Source organism: Athalia rosae, chromosome 6 (assembly GCF_917208135.1).
Source record: "Athalia rosae chromosome 6, iyAthRosa1.1, whole genome shotgun sequence".
Lineage (NCBI taxonomy): Eukaryota > Metazoa > Arthropoda > Insecta > Hymenoptera > Athaliidae > Athalia > Athalia rosae.
The window spans coordinates 11,448,462-11,463,966 of NC_064031.1; the positions used below are offsets into that span (position 1 = coordinate 11,448,462).

Genomic DNA, 15,505 nt, shown 5'->3' on the forward strand with positions numbered 1-15,505 from the left:
ATCATTACAACGCGATTGCGCGTTATAACTCATTCTGCATGTGGCAATTCGTGTATACACTACAATACGAATCCCTGTTACTCGTTATGTTCACCTGTCGGAATGTTACCCAGGCGTATCTCTGTATGAAAATATTTTTTTTTCACCCCTTTTTTCATTTCACCTAACGTCTACGCGGACGCGATGCACGAGATGATGAATATGCAGCCGTACGAGAAGTGCGTGTAAAATTGGAAGAAATGAGAAATAGGTAATCAATTTTCACCGACTCACTGGAACTTACTGAACAGAAGTAGGTAGTCCAATTAATGATCTGAGACTGTGATTAATTATTAACGATCATGTGATAATCTTTTTGTCTGTCGAGTTTACGAATTTTGTCGATTGTGGTTGACGTCTCGGTACGTGAAAATTTACTGTTTGATTTATACCGAAGCATTGGCCAGAGAAAAGAAAAATTGATTAAGACGAATAAGATGGAAATGTTACGGTTTATAATCGCTTTTTTTATACGACGCTTTGAATATTCATAAAAAATAGAGTGACTCAGCGATAATTAGAAAAAACTCGGGCTTCAAACTTCGTCGTGTATTTCAGCAGAGCATATATACTTATAGGTATAGGATTACTGGCGTTAGTTTTCTTATCTTTGGTAGCTGCTCGTCAAAAAAATGTCGCGTGTAAATGGCTCTATATTTGGAGAACGAAATATTCAGAAAAGAAAAAATATTTCCTCCGATAAGTGTTGACGCGAAAAAAAGTATTAAAAAACAAAAATCACGACTCCTCGGTCGAACCGTTGATTGTTGTACGCGCGGTACATATCGCGTTTCACGTGAAATTTTTTTTTCCTCAAATCCCGCACCCCTGCCGGACGCATTACACATCGGAGTTACTCGCGAAAATGATTTCAGCCTGTATTCGCGTGGAAACGAAAAAAAATTCCTCTCCTTTCTCCGTACTTTTTTCTTCCCTTTAATAAAATGGCAACCGAAGGCGTCCGGTCAAGGCGGTCACTGATATACGGGCGAGACTGTGCCCATGGACAATGCCGTCTGTAATACCGTTGTTGTTGCTACTGTTGCTGCATCAGGGCGTAATTCTATCCCCAACAATACCTTAGGCGCAACTATACAATGGCTAACTACCAGACACAAAACAAGTTGATGGGGTGCCATGTAGACGGGAATTGGGGACCTGCTGATAGAATCGTTGTATCATTGACAACACTAACGTTCTGCATGTTCCATTTACGTTCGATTATCGTGCTACCCGTATTGCGCTTATAACATTCAATTTTCTCTCTCAGAAATTTTCCGATAACGGAACATCTGATTGGAAAGAACATCGTTAGTCGATGAAAAAAAAAGTTTCCACAATCATTTCTCCGTACATAGCTGAATTTTTTCTGGCTTTTTATAAATCACCCGAAAAGAGGCTGCAACGTCGAACTGGTCATCGCGGTGGTTCTGAGAATTTCGGTATTTTATCTAGTTTTCCTATTTTTGTTTTTCTTTTTTTTTACGTTTGTCTTATTAACGAAATTAGGTAGAGCGAGGCGGAGCTAGTTTTTCATTGATGAAGGCACGTATCTATTCCTCAGATTATTCAATAGTAGGTAGGTTAAGATCAGCACGGCGACTATCACTGTGTAGTATCTTCCTTCCAGTATAAACCGCGTTAAGGTAACGGGTTTTATCTATATATTTGACGTTCGTCTTATCTGATCGATACGCTACTGGCCCTGGGGTTACAGAAAATTACACGAAACTTGGCCGAGGTTCTGTTTCGGAAGGGGCCCGTCATTCTCCAACCGAATGAATTAATCCATTAGCAGTAGATTTATCCTCTCCTTTCGCAGCTCTTGAAAATTAATCGCCGTATAAGAGGGGGAAAAAAAAAAAAACGAAGAAGAGACAGAAAAATTAAGAATTGTTCGACGAAGAAATAGGTAATATTAGACGTGACATCACCGATTTTATTATTAGAAAATGCATCGCACGTCAAGAGTTATTCATTTATCTTGTTTTACTTGATATGAAAAAGATTGCTCGCTCGGAGGTCAATAACACGTGACAATTGAGCGTACCTACATGTTAACCTACACGTGAGAATGTATGCGATCGCCATCAGCGGAAGGAAATACGGTTGTCCGATCGAATTGAATGCTGCGCCTTTAACGCGGTGTTTAACTATAATTTATACCGTTGACGCAATAGAACGTAGAAGAATAATAAACGGAATTTGACGACAGAAAAAAAAAGAAGCCAAAATGAAAAGTTTACTTGTCGATAGTTTGTTTCCCCAATTTATTATTTTCGATAGGACATTATGCAGGCTTGTGAGATTTATATCCTCCTCGAACCGCGATGTCAAGTTGCAATTTGTCTCGAGTTTCTCTTTCATCAGTGTTGAAGCAGTTTGTGCCGTACTTGAAACACTGCAGGAATTTGTTGTGCGACGTATCTCGGCGGTACAGAGACACATGTATATATATACACACCTATTAACAACGAGATAAAATATCACGTATGTGTCTAACAAGTATCGTTCGATTGGTCCAGCGTAAAACGGCAGCTGAAGTCCCTCGCGACTGTCGGGTGTATCAAATGATGCACGGAAAGTGTTGCGTACGTGGTGGATGTAGAGAATAAACCGAATGCACGTGTACGCATTCGATGCTAATTTGTGCGATTTCGTGGCACTTCTTTTGAATATTATCTGACTATACCATCGCGTATATGTATATGAGCAGTTCGTTTCCTGCCTTTGTTGTTTCTCTCTGGTTCAATTTTTGAGCGGTCATTATTTTCAGTCAATGTACCGAGACGCCAAATAAATTTTCGAAGAAACCAAAAGACGCTCGCTCGAGATGTGATCATTTTTTTTTTCTCTTTTTCATTCGTTATGCGCGCCTCTGTTATAATGCGATTGCCAAATGAATGTTTTGTGTCTCTTGTACGTGCGTATTCTTCATGCTTTTGTTCAATTCGTTGATCCGTAGCTAACCTTCGGGTTACCGCTATTAACGCTGTTTCTTCTTCAGATTTTATACCTGCTATAAGTAGGTGGTAGGGGTAGTTTTATCCCTCTAGCGCCTGTTAAAGTTTCAATTCGGTTTGACACCGCTAGGTGAAGGGGAAGCAGAAAGTTTCTCGCAGTTAAAAGGAGACTAGTAAAAGCATAGGTCGGGGACGATTCGCTCAATTGGCATCGCTTCTCGGCTCCTGTAGCTAAGATCAAAGTGTAGTATCTGTTCTTATCAGCTTAATATCTGATACGCTCCCCATTGGGGGGCCGGAATATTAAACTGCTTTTTGAGAACAGACCGGGTGTCTGGGGCTCGCTCCGATCCGGTCAACGGTTGGCTCGACATTGCACTACAGTCGAGATCGGCCTCATTAATCAATCAATCATAATTTCATAGGACATGGTTAGATCCGAAACCAACTCTTTGGTGATGCAACCTCTTACAAATCTATATCCGGATCATGTATACGTCGATCCCTGAGTTGGCGATTTATAAGATAATTGCAATTCCCGATCCCGTTGTATTTGGTTCGCTCGTCGTAAAACTGGAATCTGCCGCCACGACGGAGAGAGACCCGCAGGAGGAGGGAGTTTTACGATATCACTCCGCCTCCTTGAATTTTTTTTTTTTGTTCTTTTTATTCATTTTCTTCTTCCTGGTTGCTGCGGCATTGACGCTCCAGATTAAAGTCACCCGTAGTTTTGTACGCCGAACGCGTGTCTGAAATACAAACTAACTAATTAGCAGCGCGTAAACGACGAACACGAAGAGTCCTGCGTTTATGTATGTGAGAGAGATAACTGTGTGTACACAGCACACCCCGTGTATGTACACCGGACCAACGGTCCATCGAATTCCTTATCCCATATAAAACCGTGCAAGCTATGCTGCAACCTGCAGAATTCCTTCTCCCCACACGCTCTGCAGCCGAGCGCGCGGCGTTCTCCTAGGATAATTAATTAAAATTATTACGCGATGATCTAACTGTGAATATGAGTCACCACCGCGAACGATTTAAATGAGGAACTGAGAGGAAATAGAGAGGGGCGAGTGGAAGAGAATAATGCGATCTCATCGCCGGATATTACTACCCGGTACTTTCGAACACATATTTGTTGATTCTGTTCGCGTGTGTCTTTTAGCTTCTCTTCGTCGTGTGGTCCGTGACGAAAGAACTTTGTCTGATCGACGGTTGAGACATGTCCGTTTACTTTCAACCATTTTCATGACATAAGGTCCCCAGGAAACGGTTCTTCATTTCCTGTTTCATTGCACTTCTCTCCCCCTGCTGCCTGCGAAGAACAAGAACAGCATCGATCCCAGAATATTGAGCTTTTTCAGCCTCTGGTCTCGCGTTATTTTAGTTGATGAGCTTTGCGTCGGGCTCGGGAAAGAGCAGAGCTTTACGCGGGGTGTTGGGCAAGAAGCGGCACGGTGCCATATCGAGATGAGAATATTTCGCAAAGAAACTCGGAAGACTGACCGCTGACACGAGGAGCTAAGAGTTACAGCGGCTTCCTACGTTCCACAGCTTGTCTCGGTCAATATATAGTTTGTGTGAATACGTGATCGGCATTCGGCGAAGTCCCGGTGGTAACGAACCCTTTACCTCTCGCGACATTGTTCTTGATCCTTTTTTAAACTAACACACGCTGCAAACGACCAGTTTTCATTCGGTGCGACACAAGGGTCAAGGACCCTTCGCACCGAGTCGATGATATGTTAATTTCTTTTACCCTTCTTCCTCTTCCCCAAAGAATTCGAACAGCTGCAACTGATTTTCAGAGGTATTCTACGACTACCGCGATGCAGTTCCACAATATACGATCGATTGCAAGTTTGATTGATTGTTTACGAGGCCGAGCCGATCGGCAGGTGCATTGAAAATTTGGCGACGTCGTTCCGATTTTTCTGTTCGCGTGAACGCAATTTTTAACAATTTTTAATGCGGTTAAATGAAGTTTGCAGAATCTCTTAACGCGGTCGGAGTTTTTATACTGGTGTAAATTGACGGTGTCGAATTTATTTTTATTTTTTTTTCAATTTCTTTATTCGAATCATAAATATAATGAGCATGTCGTCGCTGCTGCAGGGTGTTATGGGCGAAAGTAACGAACAAGAATTATAGATCGCGTATTATGTCTGAAATTTCTTACCCTTCGCACATTTTATCGAGCCGCTCGTTTTGGCACGCCTCGTAACCTTGACTAACCTCCTTTCATATACCTTGACTCGTTGTACCGTTAAAGAATAATTTTTCGTTCGATAAAAACTTATTTATTTCTCGTTGTAAGTTTGAAATTTTTTATCAACGCATTTTTTTCCCATGCCTTTGATTTCAGACGAACGAGAGGATGTACAAAAGAAAACCTTTGCCAAATGGATAAACTCCCAGCTTTTAAAAGTAATTATTGGGCAAAATTGCGGTTTTAAAAATACTGCTATATATTTATTATCGTCAAATTTGAATAACATTTCAATTGAATCGTTAAACTCTGTACGGTACGTACGGTGATAAATCATTACGGCTGTTTACCGCGAGAAGTTTTATCCCGGTGGGGATTATATCGTCACCTAAATCTTTAAAATTGGAGAGAATAAATTATGGTGATTTATTATCCAATTCTCAACTGAATTTCGATCGATTTCATACGCGGTTCGAATTATCTTATCGTCAGAGCGATTCGAACAAATTGACGAAACACACGACGTCGCGAATGTCTGTAAATTTTCATCGATCAAATTTTGTGCTCTTTTCTGCAGAATCATCACGAGCCGATTTCAGATTTATTTGTCGATCTGAGGGATGGAAATCGCCTTTTATCGCTGCTGGAAGTCCTCACCACAAAATCATACGTGAGTTCTATTTCATGTGAAATTATCGAAGTGGTTAATTTCGCTGTACGTCCGATTTTGTTGGAAGAAATCAGAGTTCCTATTTACGATACACGTATAACCATAAGGTATAGAATTTATCGATCTCACTGGGCGAGATATTAGTTTTCCTTTTCCACGACGATATGTTACGTACTTCCCTTTCACAAATATTTGGCGTAGCTGTGCCGCGAGTAGTTTTCGCTCTAGAATAAACTATTCGCACTCTGTACATGCGGGCATATTTATATACGCCACGACGTAGGGTGGTATCCATGAAATATTACCCCTTCAAGGAAATTGAAATATTATCGTCAGAAAAGTCGAAAAAGAAGATGATTGCACACTGCGTGGATACCGCCGTTTCTCGCACACGGTTTTCAACTCGTCTACTGCTGCAGTGCGTTAAAAACCGTAAGAATTATCTTTCGCCTCGTTCGGTGCATTTGCTACGTGCAGCATGACGAGACATTGCGATACATATACCCGGTTAAATTGTCTTGAAATCTCGTCTGCACGGCCGCCTCTGCGGAGTACGTTGCAGCGGTGGAATTGAGACTGTTTAATCGGTGCGTGACGTAATCCACTTTTTTACGTAGGTAATTGGTCCATTATGTTGCGTTGGAAGTCAGCAGGGCCCTCAGAGTCTTAATTAAACGCCTCTCCCAGCGGTATAGAGTAAATGCGCGACTATCTGGCTCGCAGTTAGATCGAATATTAAGATTTTTCTACAGCCAGTATCATGAATAACCATAAATTTCTGCGCTGACTTGACACGCATTTTTTTTTTTTTTTCTTTTCTTTTTCTTTCCATTCAATTCTTCAATGTCAGCCCTTTTTTTCGGCGGCGGTGAAGTTCGACGCTTACGGATAAGCCGGTAAAAATTCTTGACGGTTTTGATTAAGATGTAATTAAAGTAAAGTTGACACGGCTTAATCTCCGCCATTCTTTGCGGCTACAGCGAATGTTAATAAATAGAGAAGTATCGTATGTCGTTTATTTTCGTGATAAACATGATACCAAGTATTATGTTATGTAGGCACTGCGCGGGTATAATATACCAGGGTAATAATATCGCGTATTACGTCGAGAACAAATCTCGCGTTCCAATCGCGAGATTATGTCGGAATTGTCAGGTTTTGAAAGTAACCCGATTTTAGAGATGAAGAATTTTCTTCTCCTTTTTCGCGTTATCGACATCCGGTGCGAACTAATTATTCAATAATTTTTTACGTCTCTCCACAATTGTTTGTTCTTCAGAAAAGGGAACGTGGACGGATGCGAGTACATCATCTCAATAACGTGAACAAGGCGTTACAAATTTTAGAACAAAATAATGTAAGTGAATTCAAATGCGCAGAAATCGTCACAATCGAAATTTACACTCGTTCGAGTGACTACAATAATCCTTCTTTTTTCTCTCCAGGTAAAACTCGTTAATATAAGCAGTAATGACATAGTCGACGGTAATCCGAAACTGACTCTCGGTTTAGTATGGAGTATTATACTTCATTGGCAGGTGAGGATGAATCACCTCTTTTCGACTATCTATACGTTTTAATGAGATCAAATTATTTTTCGTAGTCTGGTAACAGAAAAAATTTGACGAATTCTTGGCCCGTGTCCATTTTCCACAAAGCAAAAATATCCTCACATCCTAATTACCCCATCGTATATCCTGTTCGTCCGCTGCACCGCTATTCAATATTTCCGTCCGTGACACTGGCGGTCAACCGTCGAGATAAGGGAACACAAATTGATCAGATAGAATCTCAGTAAAAGTAAATTGCATGATGCTTTTGAAATAAGCTGCGTGAATTTATATTTGGCGAGTGAACGACGTGAATTATTCAATTGGACTAATTGATATTTCTTCTTACAATTAGGTGCATTATCACCTCAAAGATCTCATGTCAGAGTTACAACAAACGAATTTGGAAAAAACACTTTTAGCTTGGTGTCGCCAAAATTCACAGGTGAGACCGTGCGGCAAACGATTTAATTTTCTTTTCATCTCAACTCTTACCTACTACCAAAACCGTTTTTTACAGAACTACTCGGGAGTCGATATCAAAAATTTTACTACCTCATGGTCGGATGGTTTGGCTTTCAACGCTCTTCTTCACAGGTGGAAACCCCATCTTTTTGATTTTAGTAATCTTTCACGAAAACATCCTAATGCAAGGCTCGATCACGCCTTTCGACTCGCTCAGGAGCATCTCGGAATAGAAAGACTTCTCGATCCCGAGGGTAATTTACCGCGCACATTTTTCCGTCCTACAGAGACAGCTCGATCGTATTGTAGTTTCTTTTTTATTTCCTCTATTTTCAATAATCTTACTAATTACAGATGTAAATACGTCCGTACCGGATAAAAAATCTATTATGATGTACGTTATGTGTCTTTTCCAATCTTTACCTCATTCTGGGGAAGATGTAGGAGAATTGGATATATCTGTCACCAGTGACTCTAGTCCGGTCACTACACCGGGCGCCGAGGTATGTGATTCGTAAGATTTGCGAATTCTCAAAAAATGTTTGGTCGACTGCGGCTGAAATTGATGATAATTTTCACAGAGTTCATTAACTTTTGCGAATCTCGGTATGCCGATATCCCGACCAATGAGTCTTGCGACTAACGTCTCCGTAGAACTTGGAGGGTATCAAGTAGCTTTGGAGGAAGTTTTGACTTGGTTATTAGAGGCTGAGGATAAATTAAGCCACGTACCAGAACCCGGGCCGACGTTAGACACTTTGAAGCAGCAGTTTCACGAGCATGAAACATTTTTAATGGAGTTATCGGGGCATCAAGATGGAGTCGGCGCTGTTCTCGAAGAAGGTGCGAGACTTCTTGCCGAAGGTGGTTTGCATAAAGACGAAGAAGACGAAGTCAGAGTTCAGATGCAACTTCTCAACTCACGTTGGGAAGGCCTTAGAACTCATGCAATGGAAAGACAGTCACGAATTCACGAGGTACTAATCGACAATTAATTTACCGTCACTCTGAAATCTAGATAGGAATTTCGAGTTCGTTCGAATACATCGTTGACTCCGTTCCCCAGGTTTTAATGGAGATGCAGCAGGGGCAGTTGGATTCTTTGAGGAAATGGTTAACGGAAACGGAGGATAGAATATCTCGAATGTCTGCAACGGAATTGAATCAGTTAGCTTTAGACGAGCAAATGAATCAGCTCAAAGAATTGAGAAAGGATATCCAAGAGCAACAGAGCGTGATTGACGGCTTCAGTAAAATCGTTGTTGTCGTAGATGAAGAAAGTTCGGAAACAGTTTACGCCCAGATGGAAGACCAGTTGACAGCCTTGGGGGAAAGGTGGACCCATATTTGTCAGTGGATAGAGGAGAGGAATCAAAAATTACAGATTTTGGCGTCTCGTTGGGGGGATTTGACCGACGAATACAAGAGACTTGTGGCTTGGCTGAACGAGCGGGAAATAACATTGAAACAAATGGAAGCCAATCCAGCCTCCGAGATGGGGGAAGTATTGGAAAGAATAAAAAAATTGCAACTTCTTAAGCTGGAAATGGACCACGAGCAGAAGAGACTCACCTCTTTACAGGTTTCTGTTCAAGAATTAGACGAACAGGGATCGTCACCTGAAAGTGCTAGTATTTTGGAAAAAATTGAGAACCTACAAGATAGGTGGGACGCCGTTGTCCAAATTATGGAAGTTCAAGGCCAGAGAATATCCAGCTCTGGATTCGAATTCGAATTTAAACCCGTTCAAGAAACCACCACTGTGGTTTCCGGAAACGAATGGATGACTGAAACTGTAACAACGATAGCGTACAGGGAAGAAATCGCGGCTTCCACTTCGCATAGTGATTCTAAGAAACGTCGCCTCGGAAGTGCAACGAGACAGGAATTCGAGGCAGCTCTGTTAAATTTGTACAAGTGGTTGGATTACGTTGATTTAGAAACTGGTCGTTCGGACAGTGTATTTGACGAGTTGAGCGTAGAAGAGAAGAGGGTTGTTTACGAGGATAGTTTGGCCGATCTGAGTTCGCACGAAACTGAATTCACCAGAGTTCTGCAACTCGGTAGCCAACTTCTAGAGGAGACCAAACAGACCAATGAACAAACCGAAGATGATGAACAGAAAATTAAAACTGTCCAAGAACGTTGGAAAGCAACGACTAATCGACTGAAAGAAATAAAGGAGAGAATTGATTTTTTGACGGATCTCAAAAAATTTACCAACGAATTAGCCAGTCTGCAGTTAATTCTTGATGGACATACCAAGTGGTTTAACGGACACCATGGAAACAGTCAGATCGAAACCTATAGGGTAGGTGTTAATTGAAAGCTGATATTTTTCCTCTCCGAACAATCGAATTTATGTGGTCTCTCGATGACAATTTTGCTTCTGTTCAGGTGAAAATAAAATCAATGAAATCGCACGAGGACCGTATCAATAAATTAATGATAAAAGCGAACGAATTGGTCGGAAATAAAATTTGCGGCAAAGAAGCAAGCACCGTAGACGTGGACGCGAAGAATTTCGCATCTTCTTGGGAAGAACTTTCAAAAAAGTTTGTAGATTTCGAAAGTATAGCATAGCGTCAAATCGAGTCGTTATCCTTTGCGGTATTTTTAGTTTAAGGTTTGATGATTTTACAGGTTATCAGATCGACTTACGGAATTGACGAATTTGGCTGTTAAGAAGCCTCCGAAAAAATATACAGATACTGTAAGCAGCCTTCTGACGTTCATAAATTCCGTAGAAAGCGTTCTTCTTTCCGAACACGCCGTTGTTTCCGATGATAAATCAATGGAAAATCAGCTCAAGAAGTTCGAAGATCTTCAGAAGTCTTTAGCTGAACAGCAAGCCAATTTCACTTACGTTAATTCAACCGGGCAGGATTTAATTGCAAAAATTAACGGTGACCCGAGTAGCCAAAGAATCAGAGAAGAACTGCAAGATCTCATTACTAAATGGAGCGATATTCCAATAATTCTCGAAGAACGACAGCAGAAATTATTGAAAGGTAACACGTTTTCTACTCATTTTTTAGGATAATCTAGTAATAATTTTACGTTTGCACTTCAGATATCGAGTCTTTGAAAGAATTCAATCACGAATTTGAAAGTTTCGAAGACTGGCTTGAAAAGTCATCGAGGTATTTAGAGGAGGCTTCGGAAGATGCGCTTGTAAATGACGTTGAAACTACGGAATTCAAGCTTGAACAGATACGAGCTCTTTCCGAAGACATAAGTAAAAATAAACCGAGGATCGAGCGTATACAAACTTGCGCTAACAAATTATTGGAAAATTCTGAACCAAAATTCGCAAATATTTTAAATAACAGACTGGAAACGGTCTCACAAAAGTGGCACGCGATTGTCGATGGCGTTAAGCATCAGGCGGATAAGTTCCAGAGTGCTTTGAAAAAGAACGATAAGGTAGAAGAATTTATTTTTTCTCCGACTGTTCATTGAAACAATAATTTTTTGTAATTAAAAGAATAATTTCATCGCAGATTATCAACGGAATCGAAGATTTCACCAAGTGGCTTTCTAGTTTAGAGCAGGAAATCCCGTCCAAAGAGAAGATTACTTCCTCTGTAGAGTTATTTCAGGCACGCGGCTGCTATCAAATATTAAAAGACAAAGTAGATAGACGAGTTGAAGAATTTCGAAATATTAACGAAATGGGTAATGACAAACTGCTAAGTTCTGAAGGATCTTCTGTCCAAGAACTGGGAAGACGTTTTACCCACCTAAACGCTAGATGGACAGATGTTACTGATAGGATTTACGAACGATATCGGCAGCTCCAAAATGCTAGTCATGAATATGGGGAGTTCAGGGCCCTTGTTGCTCAGGAAAGCGACTGGCTAGACAAACTTGATAAAAGGTTGAAAAAGTCAACGAAAAGTGCAGCTGATGCAGAAGAAATTTCAGAAGAACTCGACGTACGTTGATGCTTGTCAAATTATATTTACCATAGTGGTTTGACTATTATTCATAAAGACTATCATTAATTCGTATAAATCTTTGTATAGGATTTGGAAAATTATATTCGGAATCGTCCGGAGCAACGATTTGCTAAAATCCAAGAAATCGGCAAGCAACTCATCGACAATGATATTATGACCAATTCGGTGAAAGCTGATGTCGAAGCTTTGTCGAATCGTTGGGAGAATCTGAGTAAAACGGTTGGTTCAATTTCACTCCATTATTTCCAAAAGTAGTCACTAATTAATCTGTTATGTGTTATTTCCATTATTTGATGTTTCACGTGAACTAAGCTGTTTTCAACAGAGTGTTCTTTTGGTTTCTCGTTCTAGCAGTTACGTACTAATATCACTGTGTATAATACATAATGACACGCATGTGCTTCGGTGAATAATAATGCTAAAAATTTTGTATGCGCGTTTTCTAATCGATGCTTGTTCGTTCATTTCTAGGCAGAACTTTTCATTGTTATAAAATCGAAGATACGCTGAAAGATTAAATGTTGCAAGAATCGAATTCACAATATCTTCGCAATCCCAGATTTCTTTTGTGATATTCATCAATTATTTCAGAAATTATAGCGCTATCTTTTTTCGTATAATTACTAAAGTACAGAACTTTGTATAAAAAAAAAAAAAAAATTATGTCTGAACAGACCGATAGATTGTGTTATTGTTGTTGGGTAGGCAGGAGAACGGGCTCAACTCTTGGAAGGATCGGTGCGGCAAGCGCAAGAGTCTGAAGGTCGTATTATCGCACTTCAGCATTCGTTAACGCAAGTAGACTCCGTACTAACTGCACGTCTTGATTGTGACCTGACTGCAGATGATTTGCCGCACGAAATTCAGGTCTGTCGTACTTCTGTTTCTATGTTTTATCGATGTATTTTCATTATAATTCTATAACAACACATATTATGGGGCTCACTTTTAAATCATATGCGGCAACATGAGTTATTACTCTTCATCTGTAACCAGATAATTTGTGTTAATGAAACTAGCGAATAATCCGATCTGTGCGATGTTATTAGCCGGTTTAAAAAATTACAGTCAAGAAGAGAATAAAAATTTTCATTGCAGAAATTGTTCGAAGAGTTAGAAAATCAGAAAGCAACTTTACACGAAATGGAGACCCAGGTTGAATCCTATAAGGCGAATGGTAAACACGAGGCAGCAGCCCGACTTCAAGAACAAATGCAGCTAATCGAAGGAAAGTTTTCCGAAGTCAACGCAAAATTCCAACGTTTTTGCTGCCCTCAAAATCTCGAACCTAGATTATCTCGAGCTCTCAGAGAACTCAGAGGTATCGAGGAGGCTACCTGCCTTCTCGAATTGGCTTCCGAAGATCCAGAAGCGATAGAGGGACAGCTCAAGCATTGCTTGGTAAAAATAAGATTTGATTCAATACTCGAAAATGAGTTGTAAAGAATTTTTTCACATTTCATTCCAATATTAAATTTCCTTTTCAGCGGTTCTACGGGACATTGAGCGAAATAAAGGGGGAAATTGAAAATATTATCGTCACTGGTAGGAAACTGGTAGAAGATCGGATCGTGCAAGAGCCGGTAAAATTCTCAAAACGAATCGATACTCTCAAAGAACTTTACAACAAGGTTGGTTCTTCATAATGTTTCAGTAATCACAGAACATCCAGTTAATTTTTAACTGTAATTAACGTCTACCCTTATTGTTTTTTTTTTTTTTGATTTTCAGCTGGGGTTACAAATAACTGAATCAAAATCCGCATTGGAATCTGCTCTGGAACTATCTCGTGACATATTCAAACACATGACTTACATCAACATGTCCGTCGAAAGCATTAACAAGGAATTAGATACCCAAAAGAACATGCCGGAATTGCCTGTGAATGCGATATACGTTACGGTAAGCCGGGTGCAATATTGCCTAAAGCATATTAAATTATTCGCCGGTATAGTCATCGCAGTTCGACTTAGGTATTTCAATCTTTTTTTTTTTGGGACAGGAGACTCTGACAGAAGTTATGCCGAGATTGAACGTTGTGAGGGATAAGTTGTTCCGATCTCAAGATGAATTTTCCAAACTCTGTGATCCGATGTACTTAGAACAGTTAAGAGATAAAGTAACCGAAGTTACTACGCGACTAGCCAATACCGAGCGAAGACTGCGTCTTTGCAGTGGCTCGGAGGTAATTGAAAACTTTTAATATTTATATGAATTATAAATCGGTGAGTCGGAAGTCTATGATTTTAATCGTTCAATAATTAACACTAGGATGAACCGTGCGTCGATGAAATTAATGCATGGTTGCAACAGACAGAAGATAAATTAAATCATTTGGATTCCGTGCCAACCGATCAGCTGAGTGAACAGCACTTCGAGCACTGCAAGGTAATTTATGAAATTGGCTGAAAAAAATTTAACGAATACCCTTAGGTGTGTATTCGGAAAATTCATATTTATTCGAAAATCATTTTCAAATAGGCCATACAGAGTGAGATGATCGAAACTAAACCGAAGGTAATGCAGCTTCAGAGGTGTTCATTTTATCCTAAGGTTGCCAAGGTTTGCGAAAAATGGGAAGAAATATGCAACAGAATACAGGTACGTCGGTACCTTCAGTTTGTACTTAAGTTATATTTTGTTAGCGACATATTATCACAAACACATGACTTTTGCCCCTTACGATCAATAAATTGTAATACATGATCATTGCTTCATCATTCACGGCTTACAATTTGCTTAATACACTTTAACATTTGGTGTCTGTAATTTCTAGGCTTCAATGTACTGTTTTACATTTTATGAAAAATCACTTTCTCGACTGTTCTCTTCTACGCCTACGTTATCAAGAAGTGTACACTGAATTTTGACTTTAAAATGAAGATATTACACCCTATATTTCAATTTTCTCAGACACAAGTATATCAGTATTACCGTGCACGTGATATAACGATATACGAGGAAATATGTCTCGTTTACCTTAGCTACGTTTACTGATAAACGTTGCACAAGTCTGAAAGAATATTTTTCAATCAGATGTACAAGTAGGATATGATGAAAATGATGAATTACGTCATTTAGAGGTCCTAAGACTATAAATATTGTACAAGAGGTGTTCCATGCTTATATTCGTGGTGCCGGTTTCAATTGACGTTGCACATCTTCATGTAAATAATTCACCATTGACGCACAAAAAAAAAAAAAATACGTGTACGTGATATATATTCACACACAATCATACATATGCAATGTTCCGATGGGTGGATCGATGAGAGTTGAGGAAATTCATTGTCAGACTCAGCCAAAAAAATTATCAATATCGAGTACGCTGGTCTCGTCTCTCCCCTATTCGCGGTTATGGTTTTTTTTTTTTTTTGTTCTCTTTTGTTTCTCTCTGTGAAGAGGCGAAGAAGAAAAAATGTTTGACGGGATATATTAATATACCTGTATGATATGGAGAATATTAACGCACTCTGGTGATGGATGGTCAAGAAATATTCTTCTACATGATTCTCGCAGCGAAAGCTACCTCATCGCTAGCATTGTCTGGACTGGCTTAATATCATCGTACCATTAACACACTATTTCACATTAAACAACGCTTGATCACGAAGTTATATTCCTAAGAATCATCTTTTCCA

At 39.8% G+C, this 15,505-nt stretch overlaps 1 protein-coding gene and 1 non-coding gene across 7 annotated transcripts in view; both read left to right on the forward strand.

Annotated features, from left to right (window-relative positions):
* Positions 1–15,505, forward strand: part of LOC105690503 (dystrophin, isoforms A/C/F/G/H-like) — a 231,919-nt gene that overhangs the window by 10,503 nt on the left and 205,911 nt on the right. For all 6 annotated transcript variants that reach the window (XM_048656447.1, XM_048656451.1, XM_048656450.1 and 3 more), the window contains 21 exons: positions 5,374–5,435; positions 5,795–5,887; positions 7,167–7,244; positions 7,333–7,425; positions 7,793–7,882; positions 7,958–8,156; positions 8,257–8,405; positions 8,484–8,879; positions 8,969–10,213; positions 10,300–10,457; positions 10,546–10,913; positions 10,976–11,328; positions 11,406–11,840; positions 11,931–12,083; positions 12,570–12,731; positions 12,963–13,265; positions 13,352–13,495; positions 13,596–13,766; positions 13,867–14,049; positions 14,136–14,252; positions 14,346–14,465. In XM_048656447.1, the coding sequence (XP_048512404.1) occupies positions 5,374–5,435; positions 5,795–5,887; positions 7,167–7,244; positions 7,333–7,425; positions 7,793–7,882; positions 7,958–8,156; positions 8,257–8,405; positions 8,484–8,879; positions 8,969–10,213; positions 10,300–10,457; positions 10,546–10,913; positions 10,976–11,328; positions 11,406–11,840; positions 11,931–12,083; positions 12,570–12,731; positions 12,963–13,265; positions 13,352–13,495; positions 13,596–13,766; positions 13,867–14,049; positions 14,136–14,252; positions 14,346–14,465 (5,072 nt within the window). The remainder of the gene's footprint in view (positions 1–5,373; positions 5,436–5,794; positions 5,888–7,166; positions 7,245–7,332; positions 7,426–7,792; positions 7,883–7,957; positions 8,157–8,256; positions 8,406–8,483; positions 8,880–8,968; positions 10,214–10,299; positions 10,458–10,545; positions 10,914–10,975; positions 11,329–11,405; positions 11,841–11,930; positions 12,084–12,569; positions 12,732–12,962; positions 13,266–13,351; positions 13,496–13,595; positions 13,767–13,866; positions 14,050–14,135; positions 14,253–14,345; positions 14,466–15,505) is intronic.
* LOC112694853 lies at positions 3,213–3,406 on the forward strand. The gene has a single exon (XR_003150218.2). It is a non-coding gene; the product is annotated as a U2 spliceosomal RNA (small nuclear RNA).